This window comes from Emys orbicularis, chromosome 13, assembly GCF_028017835.1.
Source record: "Emys orbicularis isolate rEmyOrb1 chromosome 13, rEmyOrb1.hap1, whole genome shotgun sequence".
NCBI lineage: Eukaryota > Metazoa > Chordata > Testudines > Emydidae > Emys > Emys orbicularis.
In genome coordinates, this window is record NC_088695.1 from 44839589 (window position 1) to 44856937 (window position 17349).

At 45.5% G+C, this 17349-nt stretch overlaps 1 protein-coding gene across 1 annotated transcript in view; it reads right to left on the minus strand.

Annotated features, from left to right (window-relative positions):
- LOC135887286 (WD repeat-containing protein on Y chromosome-like) overlaps positions 1-17349 on the minus strand; it is a 51437-nt gene that overhangs the window by 22928 nt on the left and 11160 nt on the right. Inside the window, exons 9-15 of the mRNA XM_065415039.1 lie at positions 16142-16333; positions 13838-14098; positions 9371-9535; positions 8480-8629; positions 8040-8224; positions 5953-6092; positions 997-1142 (exon numbers count right to left, since the gene is read on the minus strand). Coding sequence (XP_065271111.1) covers positions 997-1142; positions 5953-6092; positions 8040-8224; positions 8480-8629; positions 9371-9535; positions 13838-14098; positions 16142-16333 — 1239 coding nt within the window. The remainder of the gene's footprint in view (positions 1-996; positions 1143-5952; positions 6093-8039; positions 8225-8479; positions 8630-9370; positions 9536-13837; positions 14099-16141; positions 16334-17349) is intronic.

A 17349-nucleotide genomic window follows, 5' to 3' on the forward strand; every position in this document is an offset into this window, starting at 1 on the left:
CATCTGTGCTAGTGGCAACAGAATATCTGTTTTCCTGAAATTAAAATCTCGGGTCTTTGCCAGCTGATGTACAGGTGAATCTCTGCAAACTGTGAGCAGTGTAGTTCCTCTGACAAATGGCTGGGAAGTTCTGATCCCATCCAACAGTGTGTACACACACACCCCAGTTCATAAAAACCTAAACTATGCTTGTTGAGTTATCATTGAATGACGTGGGCAGAAAATGTGAAAATAGGGATTGAACCAAGTCATAAAATTTGGATCTGGATTCTGCCGGGGTGCTGGAACAATTTGTATAGTGGGGGTGCTTAGAGCCATTGAACCAAACTATCAGGGGGTAGCCGTGTTAGTCTGTATCTACAAAAAGAACAAGGAGTCTGGTGGCACCTTAAAGACTAACAGATTTATTTGGGCATAAGCTTTCGTGGGTAAAAACCACGAAAGCTTATGCCCAAATAAATCTGTTAGTCTTTAAGGTGCCACCAGACTCCTTGTTCTTATTGAACCAAACTGTAACCCTGTATATAATGGAAGCCACTTCAAGCCGGGGGGTGTGGTGGCACCCCCAGCACCGCTCGTTCCATCATCTATGGATTTTGCACCAGTCTAGGGCACTGGGGTTTGGATTCAGTGATTTCAGGCCCATTGCTAGTTTTGAAGACACGTTTGGAGGTCATTTGGCTCACCAGGAGAGAATAACAGCTCCAGGAATAAAGGGTGGCGTGGAAGAAAGCCCTAAGATGGATAATGGAGACTTTGAAAGTACCTATTCAAGTTTGCCTAATGCCTGCCAGAGACATTAAAAAGATGCCTGATGTTCTCTTGCCCAAGGAAGTGAGCAATGCCCTTGACAAGTGAAGCCCCATGGACATGAACTCACTAGGGATAATTAGGAAAGAACTAACAACGCACATGAACATGGTAACCCGGTGAACTGCTTTGTCCCTACATGCCAAGGCCATTTCCATATACTGAGAACGAAGCGTCAAGATTTACCTGAGTTCTAGGGGACAGCCCATACTCTGAAATGTCCCAAACCTGGATGAATCCACATGTGTCTCCAGATACAAGAACACTGTTCATTTGATTGGCTGACAATCCAGTCACAGACGCATCCTCTTTAGCTGGGGCATAATAAAAACCTGAAACAACAAGAGAGGATGGAGGGTAACATTTTCAAAAGTGCTGAAGTGACTTAGGAGCCGACATCCCATTTTTAAAAGCGACATCGGCACTTAGGAACCTAAGCTCCATTGATTTCAATGAGACTCAAATGTCTACTTAGCCCTGGTCTACACTGGGGGGAGGGGGGAACTGACCTAAGTTACGCAACTTCAGCTACGAGAATAGCATAGCCGAAGTCGATGTATTTAGGTCTACTTACCGTGGTGTCTTCACGGCGCTGAGTCGACTGCTGACACTCCTCCGTCGACTCCGCTTGCGCCTCTCGCGACGGTGGAGTACCGGAGTCGACTGGAGAGCGCTCGGGGATTGATTTATCACATCTAGACTAGACGCGATAAATTGACCCCTGATAGAGCGATCATTACCCGCCGATCCACCAGGTAGTGTAGACCTGCCCTTAGATTGTAAACCCCCTGGGTCAGGGAGCATCTTTTTGTTCTGTGTTTGCACAGCACCTGGCACTGTGAGGTCCTGGACCATGACTCGGGCTCCTGGGCACTAAGGTAATACAAATAAATAATAAGTGCCTAAGGCTCATATCCCCAAAGGTATTTCGGCACCTAACTCCCATTGATTTCCTAAGTCCTCTGTCACTCATGAAAATAGGACATAGGCATTTTTGAAAATCTTACCCTAAACCTTCCAGGAACTCTGTCAGGTTCAAAGAGCATATGCTACCGTATTTTTTTTAAAGTTCCTCCTCTGTGTTATTAGTATCACTTAAAATGATTAAAACAGCAAGAGTTATTGAAATCTGCTTCCATTATCAGCATAATGCTGTTCATTTTAATTCTTGAACTTCATTCAGCTTGAACAATGAAGCAGACTAGTTAGTTTCACTTACCTTTCTGGTGGTTGCTGTTAGCTTCACTTTTTGGGTCTCGTGTACAGGTAAAATGCTACAATGCTTGGGTTGCAAAGACTGCAGGGGAATGTTATATACAATGCTCCCAAACAGCCCCCATTCAATTTCACGGACTGAATTAAAAACCATGGCCACATTTCTACTGATCTTAATTTTTTGTGTGAAAAAAACCCTCCTAAATTTTGGGCCTAAATGGACCTGACATCCTTTAGCTAAATAAAGAAACAGAGAAATAACACGGTCCTTAGAGCAGCCTATTACACTGACAGTGTGGAAAGTGGCTTCATTAGGTAGCCCTTCAGCAGCACTTCACTGAAGAGAGGATGAAAATTCTTTGTTCCCCTTCTAACTCTGTCACACGGCAGCTATTTTTAACACAGGAAAAGGCCTCTCTTCTGCACCATTAGAGTCACATTGGCAGCACAAGCCTCCGCACACTGTATCACATCTGTTATAATAAACAGATGCTATATTTAATACCTTATATCTATATACACACCTGTTAGCTAGAAGAATACCAATGTGCTTGCATATATAAAATTAGTCACCCACTACTGAAATGCAGCCATCTCTGGGTTGGAATCTGGCAGCCACTCTGTGCCAACACCACTGAGTAACAGTTCTTGTTGTTTCCCCTTAAAGAGAGTAATATTTCCTTCAGTTGAAATGTTGGAGTTTTTTTGGACAGTTATTCACATTGGCATTTGGCAGAGAGCATGGGACCCACTCCAGAATGGCCAGTATGGTGGGATACTCACCTGGGATGTGAGACACGTGGCTTTGGAGCAGGGACTTGAATCGAGGTCTCCAACATGCCGGGTGAGCATCTGAACCACTGGGCTATAGATTCTCTCTCTCTTTGTCCCAATGAATATTTAGTTATTTATACAAAGCGGAACAGCTCTAGCAGGAGTTATCTATAGACAGACGGACTCTCTAGTGTGGTTGGGACACATGCCTGGGATGTAGGAGATCCAGGTGAGCATCTGAACCACTGGGCTGTTGGCTATTCTGGGGATTCTCTCTCTCTCTCTCTCGTTTTTGTGTGGGAAATTTTGAAAGCTCTCAGTTTTGTTCTGATGTGGATGTGACGCAGTAGGGAGCGGGGTGGATTGACCTGGGAATGTCGTTTAGTTTTACTGGGACTGTCTGCATGGGGGGATGGGAGAGCAGGGGATGACTTTAGGTGAGGGACCGTACCTGAGCCTGTAACCTGAGCCAGGAAGGGGGGTGGGGCGAGTCAACACCTTTGCCCGGGAAACTGGACAAAGGGAGAGGAGGAGAGAAGGAGGGGGAGAGAGCCTGCTGGAGGGGTTTTTGGTTTCAGTTTTGGGCTGGCTGGGAAGAGGCAGGGAACCCCAAGTCTGGGGTCTAAGATCCTTGCCCCACAGAGGGACCTGGCTGAGGGGTCCTGGTTGTACCTACAAGCCCTGCTTGGGACTGTGTTCCTGTCGTCTAATAAACCTTTTGTTTTACTGGCTGGCTGAGAGTCATGGTGAATCGCAGGAAGTGGGGGGTGCAGGGCCCTGACTCCCCCACACTCCGTGACAGTGGAACAAAAACAAATTGTGAAAGCTCAACATTTTTCATGGAACGGAAGCTCAGCATCTTGTAAGGCCTCTCATGGCTGTACCCCAAAATCAAGGGCTACTTTAGAAAATATTGGCCTGAGGGTGTGTCCACCCAGCAGCTGGGAGGTGCGATTCCCAGTGCAGGTGGACATAACATGCACCAGCTCTGCTTGAGATAGTACCTAAAAATCGCATTGCGGGGACGGGGCTTAGCCTGAGGATGTACCCAGGAGATTGGGCAGGACAGTACTTGGGCAGCTAGCCCGAGTGGCTCCCTGTGCCTCTGTAGCCACACTACTGTTAGGTGCTAGATTGAGCAAAGCTGGCACGTGTATGTCTACCCGCCCCAGGAATCACACCTCCCAGAAGCTATGTAGACGAATCCTTAGTGTCTCTATGCAAAATCCTGATCCTCCTGAAATTAATGGGAGTTTAGCCATTGACTTCAATGGGGCCAGAATTTTGCCCTCTGCGTGTCTGTTTGACTCACTGTTACTGGTAGTCAACACAGATGGAAATTCCTCAGCTGCACTGGGTTTCATTTTCGGTAACAGCTCCCCATGTACAATTGCTGCTGCCTGGATTGCCGTTTCCCACCCATGAACTCTCCTCCCTTTGATGCTTAGCTAAAATGATCTGTTCTAGTGAGTGTGGCTGGGCACGGAATAGCACTTCTGTGTCTTTTTGCATGGTAATTTCTTGTACATTTCCTGGAGTTAGCTTAAGGCTTGCTCTTTGATTTTCGGTTTTGTAGGTTTTTTTTCCCCCCACAGGGATACTGAAGTGGGGCACCGAAAAAAACAAAACAAAACAAAACCCAACCCTAGTCACTGGGAAAATACATTTCCCACGAGAAAGGGTTTGAATATCCTGTTTTTAAAGCTTTTCTCGTGTCATGTTTGGAAGCTTTTCTATTTAGCTAGCATTTTGGTTTTTGTAAATAACATACATTTTCCAATTGTTCTTAGTGCCAGTATCTGAAGTTCCAATAACTGGAATATTGGTACGATAGGGAGGAGAGAGAATAAATAAGCATCAGATACATCCCTGCAGTTAGACCAGGGAAGAGTTTGGCTCTTTGGGCCAAATCCTCATTCCAATGAAGTTGATGGATGTGCTTTTAATTCCAAAGGGATCACAATTTGGTCCAATAACATCTTATGTCTCTCAGTAGGACTATGGTTATAGCATATGTTGCCAGAATCCCGTTGAGAGGGAATTTCTGGAACAACAGATCAGTTAAAGATCAGCACAAACCAATGAACACAGATCAGTTTAATTACAATCCAGATTTCACAGTCAGATGCCAGCTGCAAGGCCTTTAACACTAAGCTGTGTCTACACTAGCACTTTTGTCGGTATAACTTATGTCACTCGGGGGGGTGAAAAAACACACCCCTGAGTGACACAAGTGACACCAACAGAAGCGCTGGTGTGGACAGTGCTATGTCGGTGGGAGAGAGCTCTCCTCTCGGCACAGAGCAGCTACATGGGAGATCTTACAGCGGCATCGGGACAGCTGTGCCGCTGTAAGCTGTCTAGTGTAGACATGGCCTTAGCCCTGGTCTACACGACAAACTTATGTCAGTATAACTACGTTGGTCCAGCTTGTGGAAAATCTACACCCCTGAGCAACGCAGTTATACCGAGCGAATTCCCTTCTCTCGCTGACATAGCTACTGCCTCTCGGGGAAGTGGAGTACCTACACCCAGGGGAGAAGCTTTAGGAATTAGCATCAGCTTTAGGAATAGGTTGGATAGGTGACCAACCAAAGCATTTCAGGGGAAACATCCGGGATCCAAACACTAGGGGATGAATTCGCCTGCAGGAAGAGACCACCAGACCCCTGCGCTCCAGAAGCCCATTTATGGAGTACAGGCTGCAGAAGAAGCCAGCTAGCTAGAAGACTCCGTACTCCTGGACTCCTGACTGTGGGCTGCAGGAAAAGAACAGCTAGCCAGAAGACAAATGCCCTTCTCTAACATGGGTTGGGCATGAGACACGGAGAGGCTGGGAAGGAAAAGAAATAGCATACAATCCAGGACTAATTACGTCAGGTTAGATGGAGGCGTCTCCCTTGTTTCTCTAGCACCAAACCAAGCTGTTTCTGCCACATCCTCATGGTTTATTGGCCCATGGACCAAGAGGGCTGGAGGAGACACTCACACCTCCAGGTCGCTAGTTAGGCAGTGACAAGCCCTTAACACCTGCTCCCTATTGAAATTAATAGCAAAACTCCCACTGACTTCAGTGAGCCAGGATTTCTCCACAGGCCGCCAGGATCTGAACATCTAGCTGAAGTTACCATGACTTTCACAGGTAAATCTTACCAAATTCCCGTTGTTCTGCAAGGACGCTCCACCAGCGAAGGTTCCCGGCATCAGAGCTCACAAGGATTGCACTGTCTTTTGAAACACCATCCAGGGATCGATGCTGGAGAAAGAGTAGTTTATCCACTGGAGGATGTGACCTAAAATTCAGTGAAGAAGATGTTCAGACCATCCCTAACCCTTTATTTTCTTTGAAGTCCACCTGGCAGGTCAAAACACCCAACTTTTTTTTTTAAAGGGCTGGTTATTCCCATTGGAAAGGAGGGGAGAGGCCCGGAACTATAAATAAGGTTGCATTTGGGAATACTAAGCTTTTCCTGTGGTTGCTTTCTTCACACAGACATAAACTACAAAAAACCCCACACGTTTAATTGTTTTTATTTAACTATTCCTGACAATTTCTATAGAAGAACCCCCAAATAAATAACTGTCTGTATGTATTGGCTGTTAAACATCCAACAAAGCTCTGTATTGTCTTCAAAGCTTGAGCTACAGGCATCAGAGTGCTGAGAGCAAGAAGTCAAAAGTTGATCTGAACCAACCAAAAGATCCCGAACCTGCAACGGGCGACATGTGGATGAACTGCTGTGCCCGTGAAGAACCTGACTGAAGTTAGCGAGACTCTGTACCATCTCAGGGGCCTGCCCACATGAAGCTCATGGCAGGACTGAGGTCTAGCTGGTATATATTTCAAAGAAGTTTGCCATTTTTTGTTCAGTGGCAAATGTCTCCACAGCTGGTGGCTCGTGGTGGGGCATTTCGTATCACGTGGCTGATATTCCTAAACCCGGGGGAAGAATTGCATTTGGCTCCTGTTCAAAACCTTTGCAAAGGGTGTAATTCTCCTCGGTGTCCCTATCAGCCCAGTAATATTTCATTAGCCCACACCACTGGAAACACCGGGCCATTGAAGCAGATACATGTCTCCCCACTGACGTCAGGGAGCGTTGGACCTGGCCCGTCGGTAGATTTTTACACTGAGCCAGGGCAGGAATGGAAGATGAAGTCACACTGCTGTAACTGCGTGGAGAGGCAGGCCCTGTGTGTTTATTAAGGGTCAGATTCTGCATTCCCTGTTGAGGCTGGGTCCTGCTGATCTCAGCACAGTGCCAGTCTATATTTGCAGCAAATTGCAACACCCGCCCCGCTCTGGCTCAGTTGTTACATTGAGGATGGAACTATGGCTTCAGCCATTCCTCACCCCTTCTCAATCAGGTGCTGCGCAGGGGGCAGGAAGTGGGTGCACGAGGTCTGGGTATAGCCAATGGAGGGGTATAAAGGAGGTTGTTACTCCCGTGGATGCACGGTGCCTTTTAACCCTATACAGTGTTGACCAAACCCATAAAGTCTGGCTTAAATTTAATGGACCCAATCCTGCAAACCATCTACTCTCAAAATTCTTGTCAACCTCCATGTCACGCAGGATTGGGCCCAATTTCCCCTCAGTGGGGCAGATCCTCTGGTGGTGTGAAAGGTCATAGCTCCATTGACGTCAGCGGTGCTAAGACACTCTAAACCTCCTGAGCAGCTGCTCCAAGGGATTTAAACATGCCAGCGGCCCGTGTGCGTTCCCAGATTTCACCATTCAAACCTGCAGGCCCATGCAGTTATGATAATGCTCATCACAGCCATAGCCACTTGTCATCTTCAAAGCACCTTGCAAACATTAATAGTGCTTAGGATGGTGCTTACATTTTGTGAGAAACCTTCACAGTTTGCCCAGCATGCTGAGATGATCTCAAATAGAGAGAGCAATGCAGATTCTTTAGTGTCAAGCGCCTGGTTTTAAAATTTATTAATAAATAAATAAATAAATAATAATAATAATAACACCACCCAAACCCAGCAGCTTAATCATGATAAGGAAGATAATCAAGCAGCATGTTGCAGGGAAATGAGACACCAATATTTTAAGCCGCAAGGCTCTAATAAAAATGCCCTCTCCTTTTCATGCTGTTTGTTAGAAGGAAAAAAAAGGTGTAACTTGGAAACGAAGCAACTCTGTAACGCCCGAGCGAAGCACATTACTTCCCCCGGCCCACAGTTTAATGAATAACTCACCATAAGTCATTACAAGAAAATTGTACCTTTCGGGCTGAGCCTGTCTGAGGTAGAGATACACACTCTGGGATTCCACATCCCACACGATAATTTCTCCATCGAAGCTGCCTGAAACAAGGAGCCCAAGAGATGGACAATAGTCCACAGTCAGGATGTCCTCTTTGTGCAGCTGCCCGCCCTTCCAAGAAGGATGCGCAGTAACATACAGGGCCTACAAACAGCGGAGAACAGAATAAAGCTCGGGTTTTACTAATTTGATGAATAAGATGTACAGGGGCAAATTCAGTGTTGATGTAAGCAGATGTGGTTTCCTCTGACTTCAATGAGGTTTTTACCCACTTACTCTAATGTCACTTCTATGGGTGTAACAGAAGGAACCGTCTTGTTCGTTTAAACACGATCAACAACAAGTACCTTGCTTTTTAACAGGTGGCTATTCCCATTCCATTCCTTCTCCTTTACGCACCTCAGGTTCACAGAAATCATAAAGGACGATTTTCTGATTCCATCCCACTGTGAGCAATGTTTGATCCCGCAAAGCTACAAGTCCCGTGACTTCAGCTTCTTCCACTACCTCCAGTTGGTGCAAGTTGTGGCCAGTCTGAATATGCCAGACCTGCTCAAAAGAAAATATATTTAGTTTTATCCACCCACAATGTTAGCCTTATCTTGTCCGGCCCCTCAGCTATGGTGCCTGGTGTCAGAAGGGGAAGGAAAGGCACAAAAGATGATAAATGAAGTCTCTGTCTCAAAGAGCAGACTAAAGATGAGCTGAACCAAAACTAAGTTCTGATCACAACTGAAAACTTCAGAAAAGTTCCTATCCAATTCCAGAGCAGAATATTGCAGCTTGGGCTATATGCTAATTGTCACACCATGTAGAGTCATCGGAGCTTTGCAATGATTGTTATAAAGGCTTTTAATATACACAGTACAAGCAACATGGTACTTTATGTCTATCCATATCTAAAGCCACTGTAGTGAACTGACAGTGTCTGACTGAAAATCCCACTCTGTTAGCAAATGGTGAGCTCGTTAAGTGTGTTCTGCTGACTCACCGGGGCAGATGGCTCGAGGGAGGTGGGAATGTCACTCTAGAGAGACGACCTCAGCTGTGAGCTGAGCAGACTTAGGGGAGGAACCCTGTGAACAGCCAAACCTCAGAGATTTTATGCTGAGTTGTTTTTGTGAATACAGCCAGAAAAGGGGCTACATTTTGACCTGCTACAGTTTGTGCAGGCTGTACTTCAGGCAAGGTGGGGGAATCACCCGCTCCCAGCTCTGTATTCTGGAAATGAAGGAAGGGTCAAAGGAATTTTGTCGGAAGAGCAGCTCTATTCTGTTTCAGTGAACAAACCTTTATGGTCCCATTCCTTGCTGCCGTAATGAGCCTGTGCTGGGAGTTGTCAAGGGCCATGCATGTAATCTCTTCCTTCCCATGGGCATTGTTTATGAGGAGGCATTTGGCCCCCGTCTCCACATCCCACACAGCAACAGTGGCGTCATCACCTCCTGTCACCACCTGTCAGCAGAGAAAGCATGGTTTGAAATGTTCTGGTTTTGAGTTGCTTTACCTTTTGCTAAGAAGGAAAGCCCCGAGGAGCAGTAGGGAGCAGTGTCTCCGTTTGGAGCAGGACTGCACCTTCCCTGGATGGTGCATCAGTCCACCAGTTTGTGCAGAAAAGCCAATTTCCCCACTTCAACCCATCTATAACATAGGCAGTGGCTGGTTCAAGGCAGCTATAGACTGATCCATGTATATCCATTGAACTGAATCTATGAAATCACAGTGGATAAACATTTGTGAGGTCAACAGGGGCCGATGTAGGATTGTTCTCTGAAATTTATCCTCTCCAGTGCTATGTCCAGTCTCATTTGAAATGACTTCATGCTGAAGGATGTTGAGAAATGTGAAGAGGGTTCAGAGAAGAGCCATGAGAATGATTGAAGGATTGGAAAACATGCCTTAGTGAAAGAGTTAAGGAGCTTAGTCTGTTTAGCTTATCAAAGAAGAAGTTAAAGGGTGACTTGTTCACAGTCTATAAATACGCACATGGGGAGCAGTGAGACAAGGTGAGTGAGGTGATGTCTTTTATTAGACCAACTTCTGTTGGTGAAAGAGACCCACTTTGGAGCCAGACAGAGACCTTCTTCAGGTCAGACCTCTGGGTAGCTCGAAAGCGTGTCTCTTTCACCAACAGAAGCTGGGCCAATAAAAATATTACCTCACCCACCTTGTCTCTAATATCTTTGGATTGACAGGGCTACAACAACACCGCAAACTGCATGAAAGACATTTGACGATAGAGGGTTTTTTAGTCTAGCTGACAAAGGTGTAACAAGAGCCAAGGTCTGGAAGTTGAAGCTAGGCAAATTCAGAGTAGAAATACGGTGCAATTTTTAAACAGTGAGGATAATTAATCATTGAAACAGCTTCCCCGGGGGTGTGGTGCATTCTCCATCATTGGACATTTTTAAATGAAGATTGGATATTATTCTTAAAGATCTGCTGTAGTTCAACTACAACTATTGGACTTGAAGTAGGAATTAATACAGTGAAGTCCTAGGGCCTGTGTTGACTAGACGATCACACGGTCACATGATCACATGGTCCCTTTTGGCCTTAAAATCTATGAATCTATGAAAAAAAGAAGGCGCACCCATCACATCCCTTGGAAGACTACTCCATAGTCTTTATAGATCTTAATGTCAATTCTCCTTTGCTCATTTCCATTTGATTTTGTCTTGTTATACTGCTATGGAGCATCCTAAACAATTCTCCTTGCTTGGTGTCTATGTCCTGGACCTAGGCATTCTATAGGACATACAAGACCTATTATTGAAGAACAACAATCAGTAATGAGGAGGTGAAACATGGGACAATGCCGAGTGTGAAAGAGGTGAGCATTCCAAAAATACGCCGAAAAGACTCGTGTTGGCCGGTTCCATACTGCTGTGATTTAGAAAGATTTCCAAGGGCAGGCATGTGTCAGGCTGCTAGTGAGCTCTCATTTGGCACTAGCACTGCTTGGAATGGGTGTGAAATTTGGAGACCGAAGGGAGCAGAGGACAGAGCTGAAGAGGGGCAGCTTTGGGGCTGGAGAATATTAAGAAGCGAATCTTGACAAATTGAAAGAAGTCAGGCTGACCGGCAAAACAAGAGGAAGAAGATGCAAGGGATTGTGGCAGAGGATGGGTTTGGAGGGGCATTTATAGAACAAGGCAGCTGGGCGCCACACAACTAGCTGTGTGGTGCAATGGCTGACAATTAAACACATACAGTGATGGCAATTTGTTCCTAGCCTCACGCATGAGAGTAAAGATGTCAAAGCTGCAAACCCCAATGCTGAGCTCAGCTTGGGAGGTGCTGGAGATGTCACCGAAGTCATGCTTTCTGGAGCCAATCGGATTTCTCTTTGAAACTTTTGATTAAGGCAAAGCTACAAGAAGTGGTTATCGTACTACACGACACATTAGTTAGTACTTATTGAGGATCGGTTTAATATTCAAAGTCCCTGGCTAAAAAGAGTTGAATGTACTTGGTTTCCCCGTCCTTTCCTGCATTTCCTGGCAGCTGCTCTCCTCCCCTCCGAGCTCCCAAAATATGACACGGAAACAGATGCTGGAGCCAGATAGGACACAACCCAAGCCAAACCACAACATGAACTCAGGGTTCCGTGATGGTGGAGGAGATTTAAAAGGCTCCTGGACTTGCTTTCTGGGTGGGTTAACGGCTGGAGTTTGTTGTTCTAACCTTGTCCTCCCTGTTTATTGCAGAAGGAATGCATCTCTGAAACAAAGGAACTCTTTTCTTGTGGCTTCCGACAGCGATTCAGCCGCACACGTTCCAGGGCACACAACCCTCGACGGTGCTTTTCCAGTTGGTTTGGGATGCAGTCAAAACAAGTGAGTGACTAATGTGCACAAGCTGCCCTGGGTGAAGAGCTCTGCTTTGCCTTATTTGCACTTAGTGATTAACACCCAGGGTTGGACGGAAGGAAGACAAGTGCATAAGCCCATCACCTGCCTGCTCCGGGTCGAGGAAACAGACAAAGAAACCAACGAACGGTGCACAGCTGCTTCAGCCCACCGTTTGCTTCTCCGGCAATAAAATAGAGAGATCTTATTACAGAACAAGAGGAAGCCCAAGTTCTTGCTTTTTCCTTCCATAGCAACTCACTGGAGAAATTGCTAGAGCTGGGGGAGCTTCGTATTGCTCTTCTGCTGGTCTCAGAGCAAGGAGGAGAAGAATGCGACTCCCTCACTGTGCTTTCATTTTAATTCAAGACCTTATAGCACATCTCAATCAAGCTCCAAAGAGTCTGGTCATCACAAATACACCTCTCCAGAGGGTAATGGGGTGGAGGAGGAATCCCTGTCTGGTGCAGGGACTGGATGTGTTGACCTATATTAAAGCGCCTTCCACACCTAATTCCTCAATTGTCTCTGTAAAGCACAGCCCTGCCTTATGGGCATTTCAGAGCGGCACCGTTCCAGCGGGAGCAGCCTGTGCACTGGATCTGCTCTGGTGCCTGGTCCCCAGCTCTTCCCACTTTGGGACAGTCCCAGCTCGCCACTAAGCCCTTAGGTAAAAGTCCTATAGAATTTCTTAGGCATTTAACCTATGCCTAAGCTCTCTAGGAGCCAATTGAGGCTCAGACCCAGTCACTGCACTGGGAGCTTTGCCTGAGTGAAAACCAAATAAGGATTTCAGCCTTCAGTCCACAGCGAGCACTTTAAAATCCTGGGATCAGCATGCAGCCTGAGAGGGTGGAGATCTGTGTGGGGATTAATGGAAATAGGGATTAATGCTCCCATTAGGCTGGGGAGCAACCAGAGCTGCTTGTGTAATGCTGACAGACCCCGGTTGTTGGCAGGCAGGATCAAACCGGGGACCTCTGGAGCGTAGTGCATGAGCCTCTACAGTATGAGCTAAAAGCCAACTGGCTGGTAGCTAAGGCTGTAGAGCAGACTCATTTTATCTCTCTCCCTAAGTAGTCTCAGTGCCACTAGATGGGACAGAACACCACACCCAGGAGGTGTGTGGGTTACACATGCTCCTCAGCCACTGTTGTAGGAACAGGGCTGCCCGCACCACTCTGGCCACTGCATTTGAAAGAGGGGAAGCTGGGTTTTTTTCTGGCTTGCACACTGTAACTGCAGATCTGTAGTCATTGGCGATGATGCTTGAGGCAATGGATCAAATTTGCAAAAGTGCTTGTGTACTTTCCCCCGCATCCTTTTTGCGCTTGCAGACTCTTAACTGACACCCAGGAACGTATATGCATGTGCAGCGCGCACACACACACACACTTCTACGGATGTGCAAATCAGAGTTTGTGTGCTTGCATTAGGATTTGTGCAGCCCAGGTAGAAAGCGTGAAAAGGTGCATGAGCACATCTAAAAATGTGTCCCAACTGGATTTTCAAATGGCCGGTGGAGCATGTGCCTCTGGTAAGTGGGAAAGCCAGCTTTTTACTTGTAATTTCATAAACTGGACTGGGAAAGTCACATGGAGAGAAGAAATACAGAGGTCCATAATGATGTTTTTACAATCACTTTCCTGGAACTGGTTTCTCTTGCAAATCTAGCATAGAAACTAGAGATGGGTTTGAACCAAACTCCCAGATCCAAACACCCCCAAAACTATTCAAAATCTATATCTGATTTTCTCAGTTGCCCCCATATCTACAGTGGGCCAAACGAGTATCTTATATGCAAACACACAAAGGGGTTTAAATTCTGCATTCATATCCAAATGTTGTGGTTTAAGTCCAACCCGACCGGAAAGCGCTGATCAATAAAGTTATCAGAAGTGCTGACCTGGTGGAAGAAGGTGTTGTACAGAGCACCGCATAATGGTGCATCATGGGTAGCCAGCATTTCTTCCTCAGGACTGACATGCGCGAACTTCAACAATCCAATGTAATCAGCACAGGAGACTAAGAGGAGGTGGGGAGACTGCTGGATGAGCAAGAAGGGAAAATCCCCCTGTTTTAGTGTTTGTTCTGGCTGGACACATGGGAACTTGAGTGCCAGTGTCTGCAGACAAGCCTGTGAGAAAATATCCCAGACTTTCAGGACCTGAGAAAGGGAGAGAGAGAAGCCAGGATTTATTTACGTGTTTGCTAGAGGTGGCTACTAGTGGCTCTGCATACTCCCGAATTTTGTGGCTCAGGAAGATCTTTTCTATTTACCATGGAGCGATGTGCTCGTACTTTGTGATGTTTTAGCTCATCACCTTATGTATTTCCTTTCACACTCCATCTTCTGGCAGAGTTAAGGGCATTGCTGAAGCAAGGCCAGTTACAATATATTGCACAAACATTGAGACTTTCATCTGAGCTTGTCAAAGTGCTTCATAATCATTAGTAGAGCAGGGCGAATAATGGTTTTTGGTTTGTTGGCAATTTCAAAAGTAAAAAAAAATTGTTCCAGGTCGAACTGAAAAGTAAAAGTTTTGCAATTTTCAACAAATCAAAATGTAAAAAAAGAAAAGAAAGATTTTGGGTCAAACAAACCTTTTTGACATTTTGTTTGTCTTATGACCATTTAAAAATGTTTGGGGATTTTTTAAAAACAAAATGAAAGAGCATTTTGAAACACAAAGGTATTTCAAACCCAAAACATTCAAACGTTTCATTTTGAAAATGTCGAAGTGAAGCATTTTAATTTTTTTCTGATTTTTTTTCCAAAACAAGCAATTCCATGAAACCAGCACCACATCGCAAAATGTTTCAGAGTCACTGAATTTGCATTTTAAAAAAAAAGATTTGGCCAAAAAATGTCACACAGCTCTAATGCTGGATTAATGCTTTTATCCAAATGATGCCTCTAGAAGGGGAGACAAATATTATATTCTCTGTTTCATAGTCCCATACACTTACCACTAAAAAAGGACTTCCTTGCTAGCACTGATTCTTAGGGAAATGGCAGAATGTAATCATATTTGCTTTTATCTAGTCCAACTACCAACCTGCAGTGAAGGTGCATGTATTCTTTTTAAGCACTTATTTGGCTTAAAATGATTAATTGCTATAATTGCTGAGAAATTTCTCCCCCTCTTTTAATTGCCTGGAAAATGAAAAAAAAAAATTCAAACTACTGTAATAACAACCTCTTCAAAAGGCAAGAGGAGATAAAAGAAACTCCTATTGCCTCAAAAACAGCTGCACATTCGTTCCTTGCCCAGAGCTACACGTAGGCTTTCCATAGGCTTTGGCACTGGCATCAGAATACTGTGAATGCCCAACATGTCCTTCAGCCCAGGATCTCAAATCACTTTACAAAGAACGATTAGTTAATGAAGCCTCACAATGCCCTGGTAAGGTAGGTGAGGAATACATGGAAATTGCTTCATCCACCTATGGAGTGAAACTGACAGTTTGTAGCATAGGAAATAAAGAACGGCATACTGGAGCAGTACACTTCAGTATCCAATTGAAACGGCTGGAGGAATTTTGGGAGGCAGAATGAGTTGAAATGCGACAGGAGCACTGGTGTCAAAATGCCTGTTCTTATGAAAAGTGTCTTAGGGTAGGTCTACACTTACCTGGTAGTTCGGCGGCGAGCGATCGAACTTCTGGGTTCGACTTATCGCGTCTTGTCTGGACACGATAAGTCGAACCCGGAAGTGCTCGCCGTCGACTGCGGTACTCCTGCTTGGCGAGAGGAGTACCGCGGAGTCGACGGGGGAGCCTGTCTGCCGCGTGTGGACCGAGGTAAGTTCGAACTAAGGTACTTCGAACTTCAGCTACGTTATTCACGTAGCTGAAGTTGCGTACCTTAGTTCGAATTGGGGGTTAGTGTAGACCTGCCCTTAGAATCTCTCAGGACCACAAAATGGATGGGAGTGCCTTCGTTTTACCACCCAGTCAAAAGCTGGCCCCTCTGGCATTAACTTTGTGCTGAGTCAGGCGTTTTGTCAGTCATGACTCGGATGGAAGAGCGCCCCCTACTGAATCCCCACACCACCTCAATGCTCTTTGGAGGTCTTCTACCCAAACACTGATCCAGTAACGTATCAAACGTCCCTCTGGCATGGTGCGTATTGAACAAGAGAAGGAGGGGTGAACATTGCTATTAAAGGAGGAGTGCTGGCTAAAACCTAGCACAAATATGACGAACCGAGTCCTTGGAATAGCTGAATACGAGTCCTCGGGGCTCATGGATGGCAACTGCCAGAATGGTAGTACAATGTCCCTGAAAGGTAGCAACTGGCCAGCTCGTGACATATTGGTTCCAGAGTTGCACAGCGTGATCCACTCCTCCGGTAACCAGCAGACTCAGGGATTTGCAGTAGTCGAAGCATTTTACCCCCTAGAAAAAATAGGAAAAAAACAATAAGTGTTTTGGAAACGTTTGTACAGTCTATGGAGAGTGTCTGTGGAATGAGGCTGTGCAGGGCATAGAGGCCCAACTAGGAAAAGCCAGAGAGCTCATCTACACGTAAAACACTGCATCAGCGCAGCTGTAGTGCTTAAGTGAGGATGCACTATGCTAATGGGAGAGAGCTCTCCCATTGGTGTAGTTAATCCACCTCCCTGAGAGGCGATAGCTATGTCAGCAGGAGAAGTTCTCTCACCGACATAGAGCTGTCTACATGGGGGCAGGGTGGTGCTGGGTGGTGGTTAGGTCAGTGGTGTGGATTTTTCCATAGTTATAGCAAAGTAATTCTGTAGATCTGGCCTCAGTACAATGTTAAAACACACTAGGGAACCTTTAGCACACACCAGCAGGGTCTACCAGGACCAATGAACATGCAGCCTGTGAGTGTACTTTAGAAATCACGCCCCTGTAGAGCACATCACTGCACCTTGTAGACAAGCCCTCAGGAATAGTGGGTTTTTTCCCTTTTCATATTTCAGCTTTGTGAGTCAGATATCAGACGTTGTTACTTTTGTATCCCGGATTGATAAAGAAAGGGTTCTGAGAATAATTTAGGGTCACAAAGACGCTCTTAAATATTATGATTAAAAAAATGCACTTTCCCCCCCGTCTCGCATAATCTACTCAGACACACAGAGGAAACCTTTGCACTTTGCAATTAGAATTTCTGTCTGGATGGGAGGGCTCCAATTCTTTCTTTCCATGACTACATTTTTCTGTGATTGTAGACCAGAGAGGGGAAAAGGCCTGTTTTGATTTCAGCACTGCTAAGTTTTGTTTAACTATCCAATTGCAAAACCACAATGAACTGAAGGGAGCTAATTTAGATGCTTCCAAAGATTTGGTTTCAAATTCTATTTTTCCTGAATTTCATTAAGCTTTGTGGAGTCTATCTATGCTGTTGCTTTTATTGTAAAAATAGAATTGTTAGCTAGTAAAATATAATT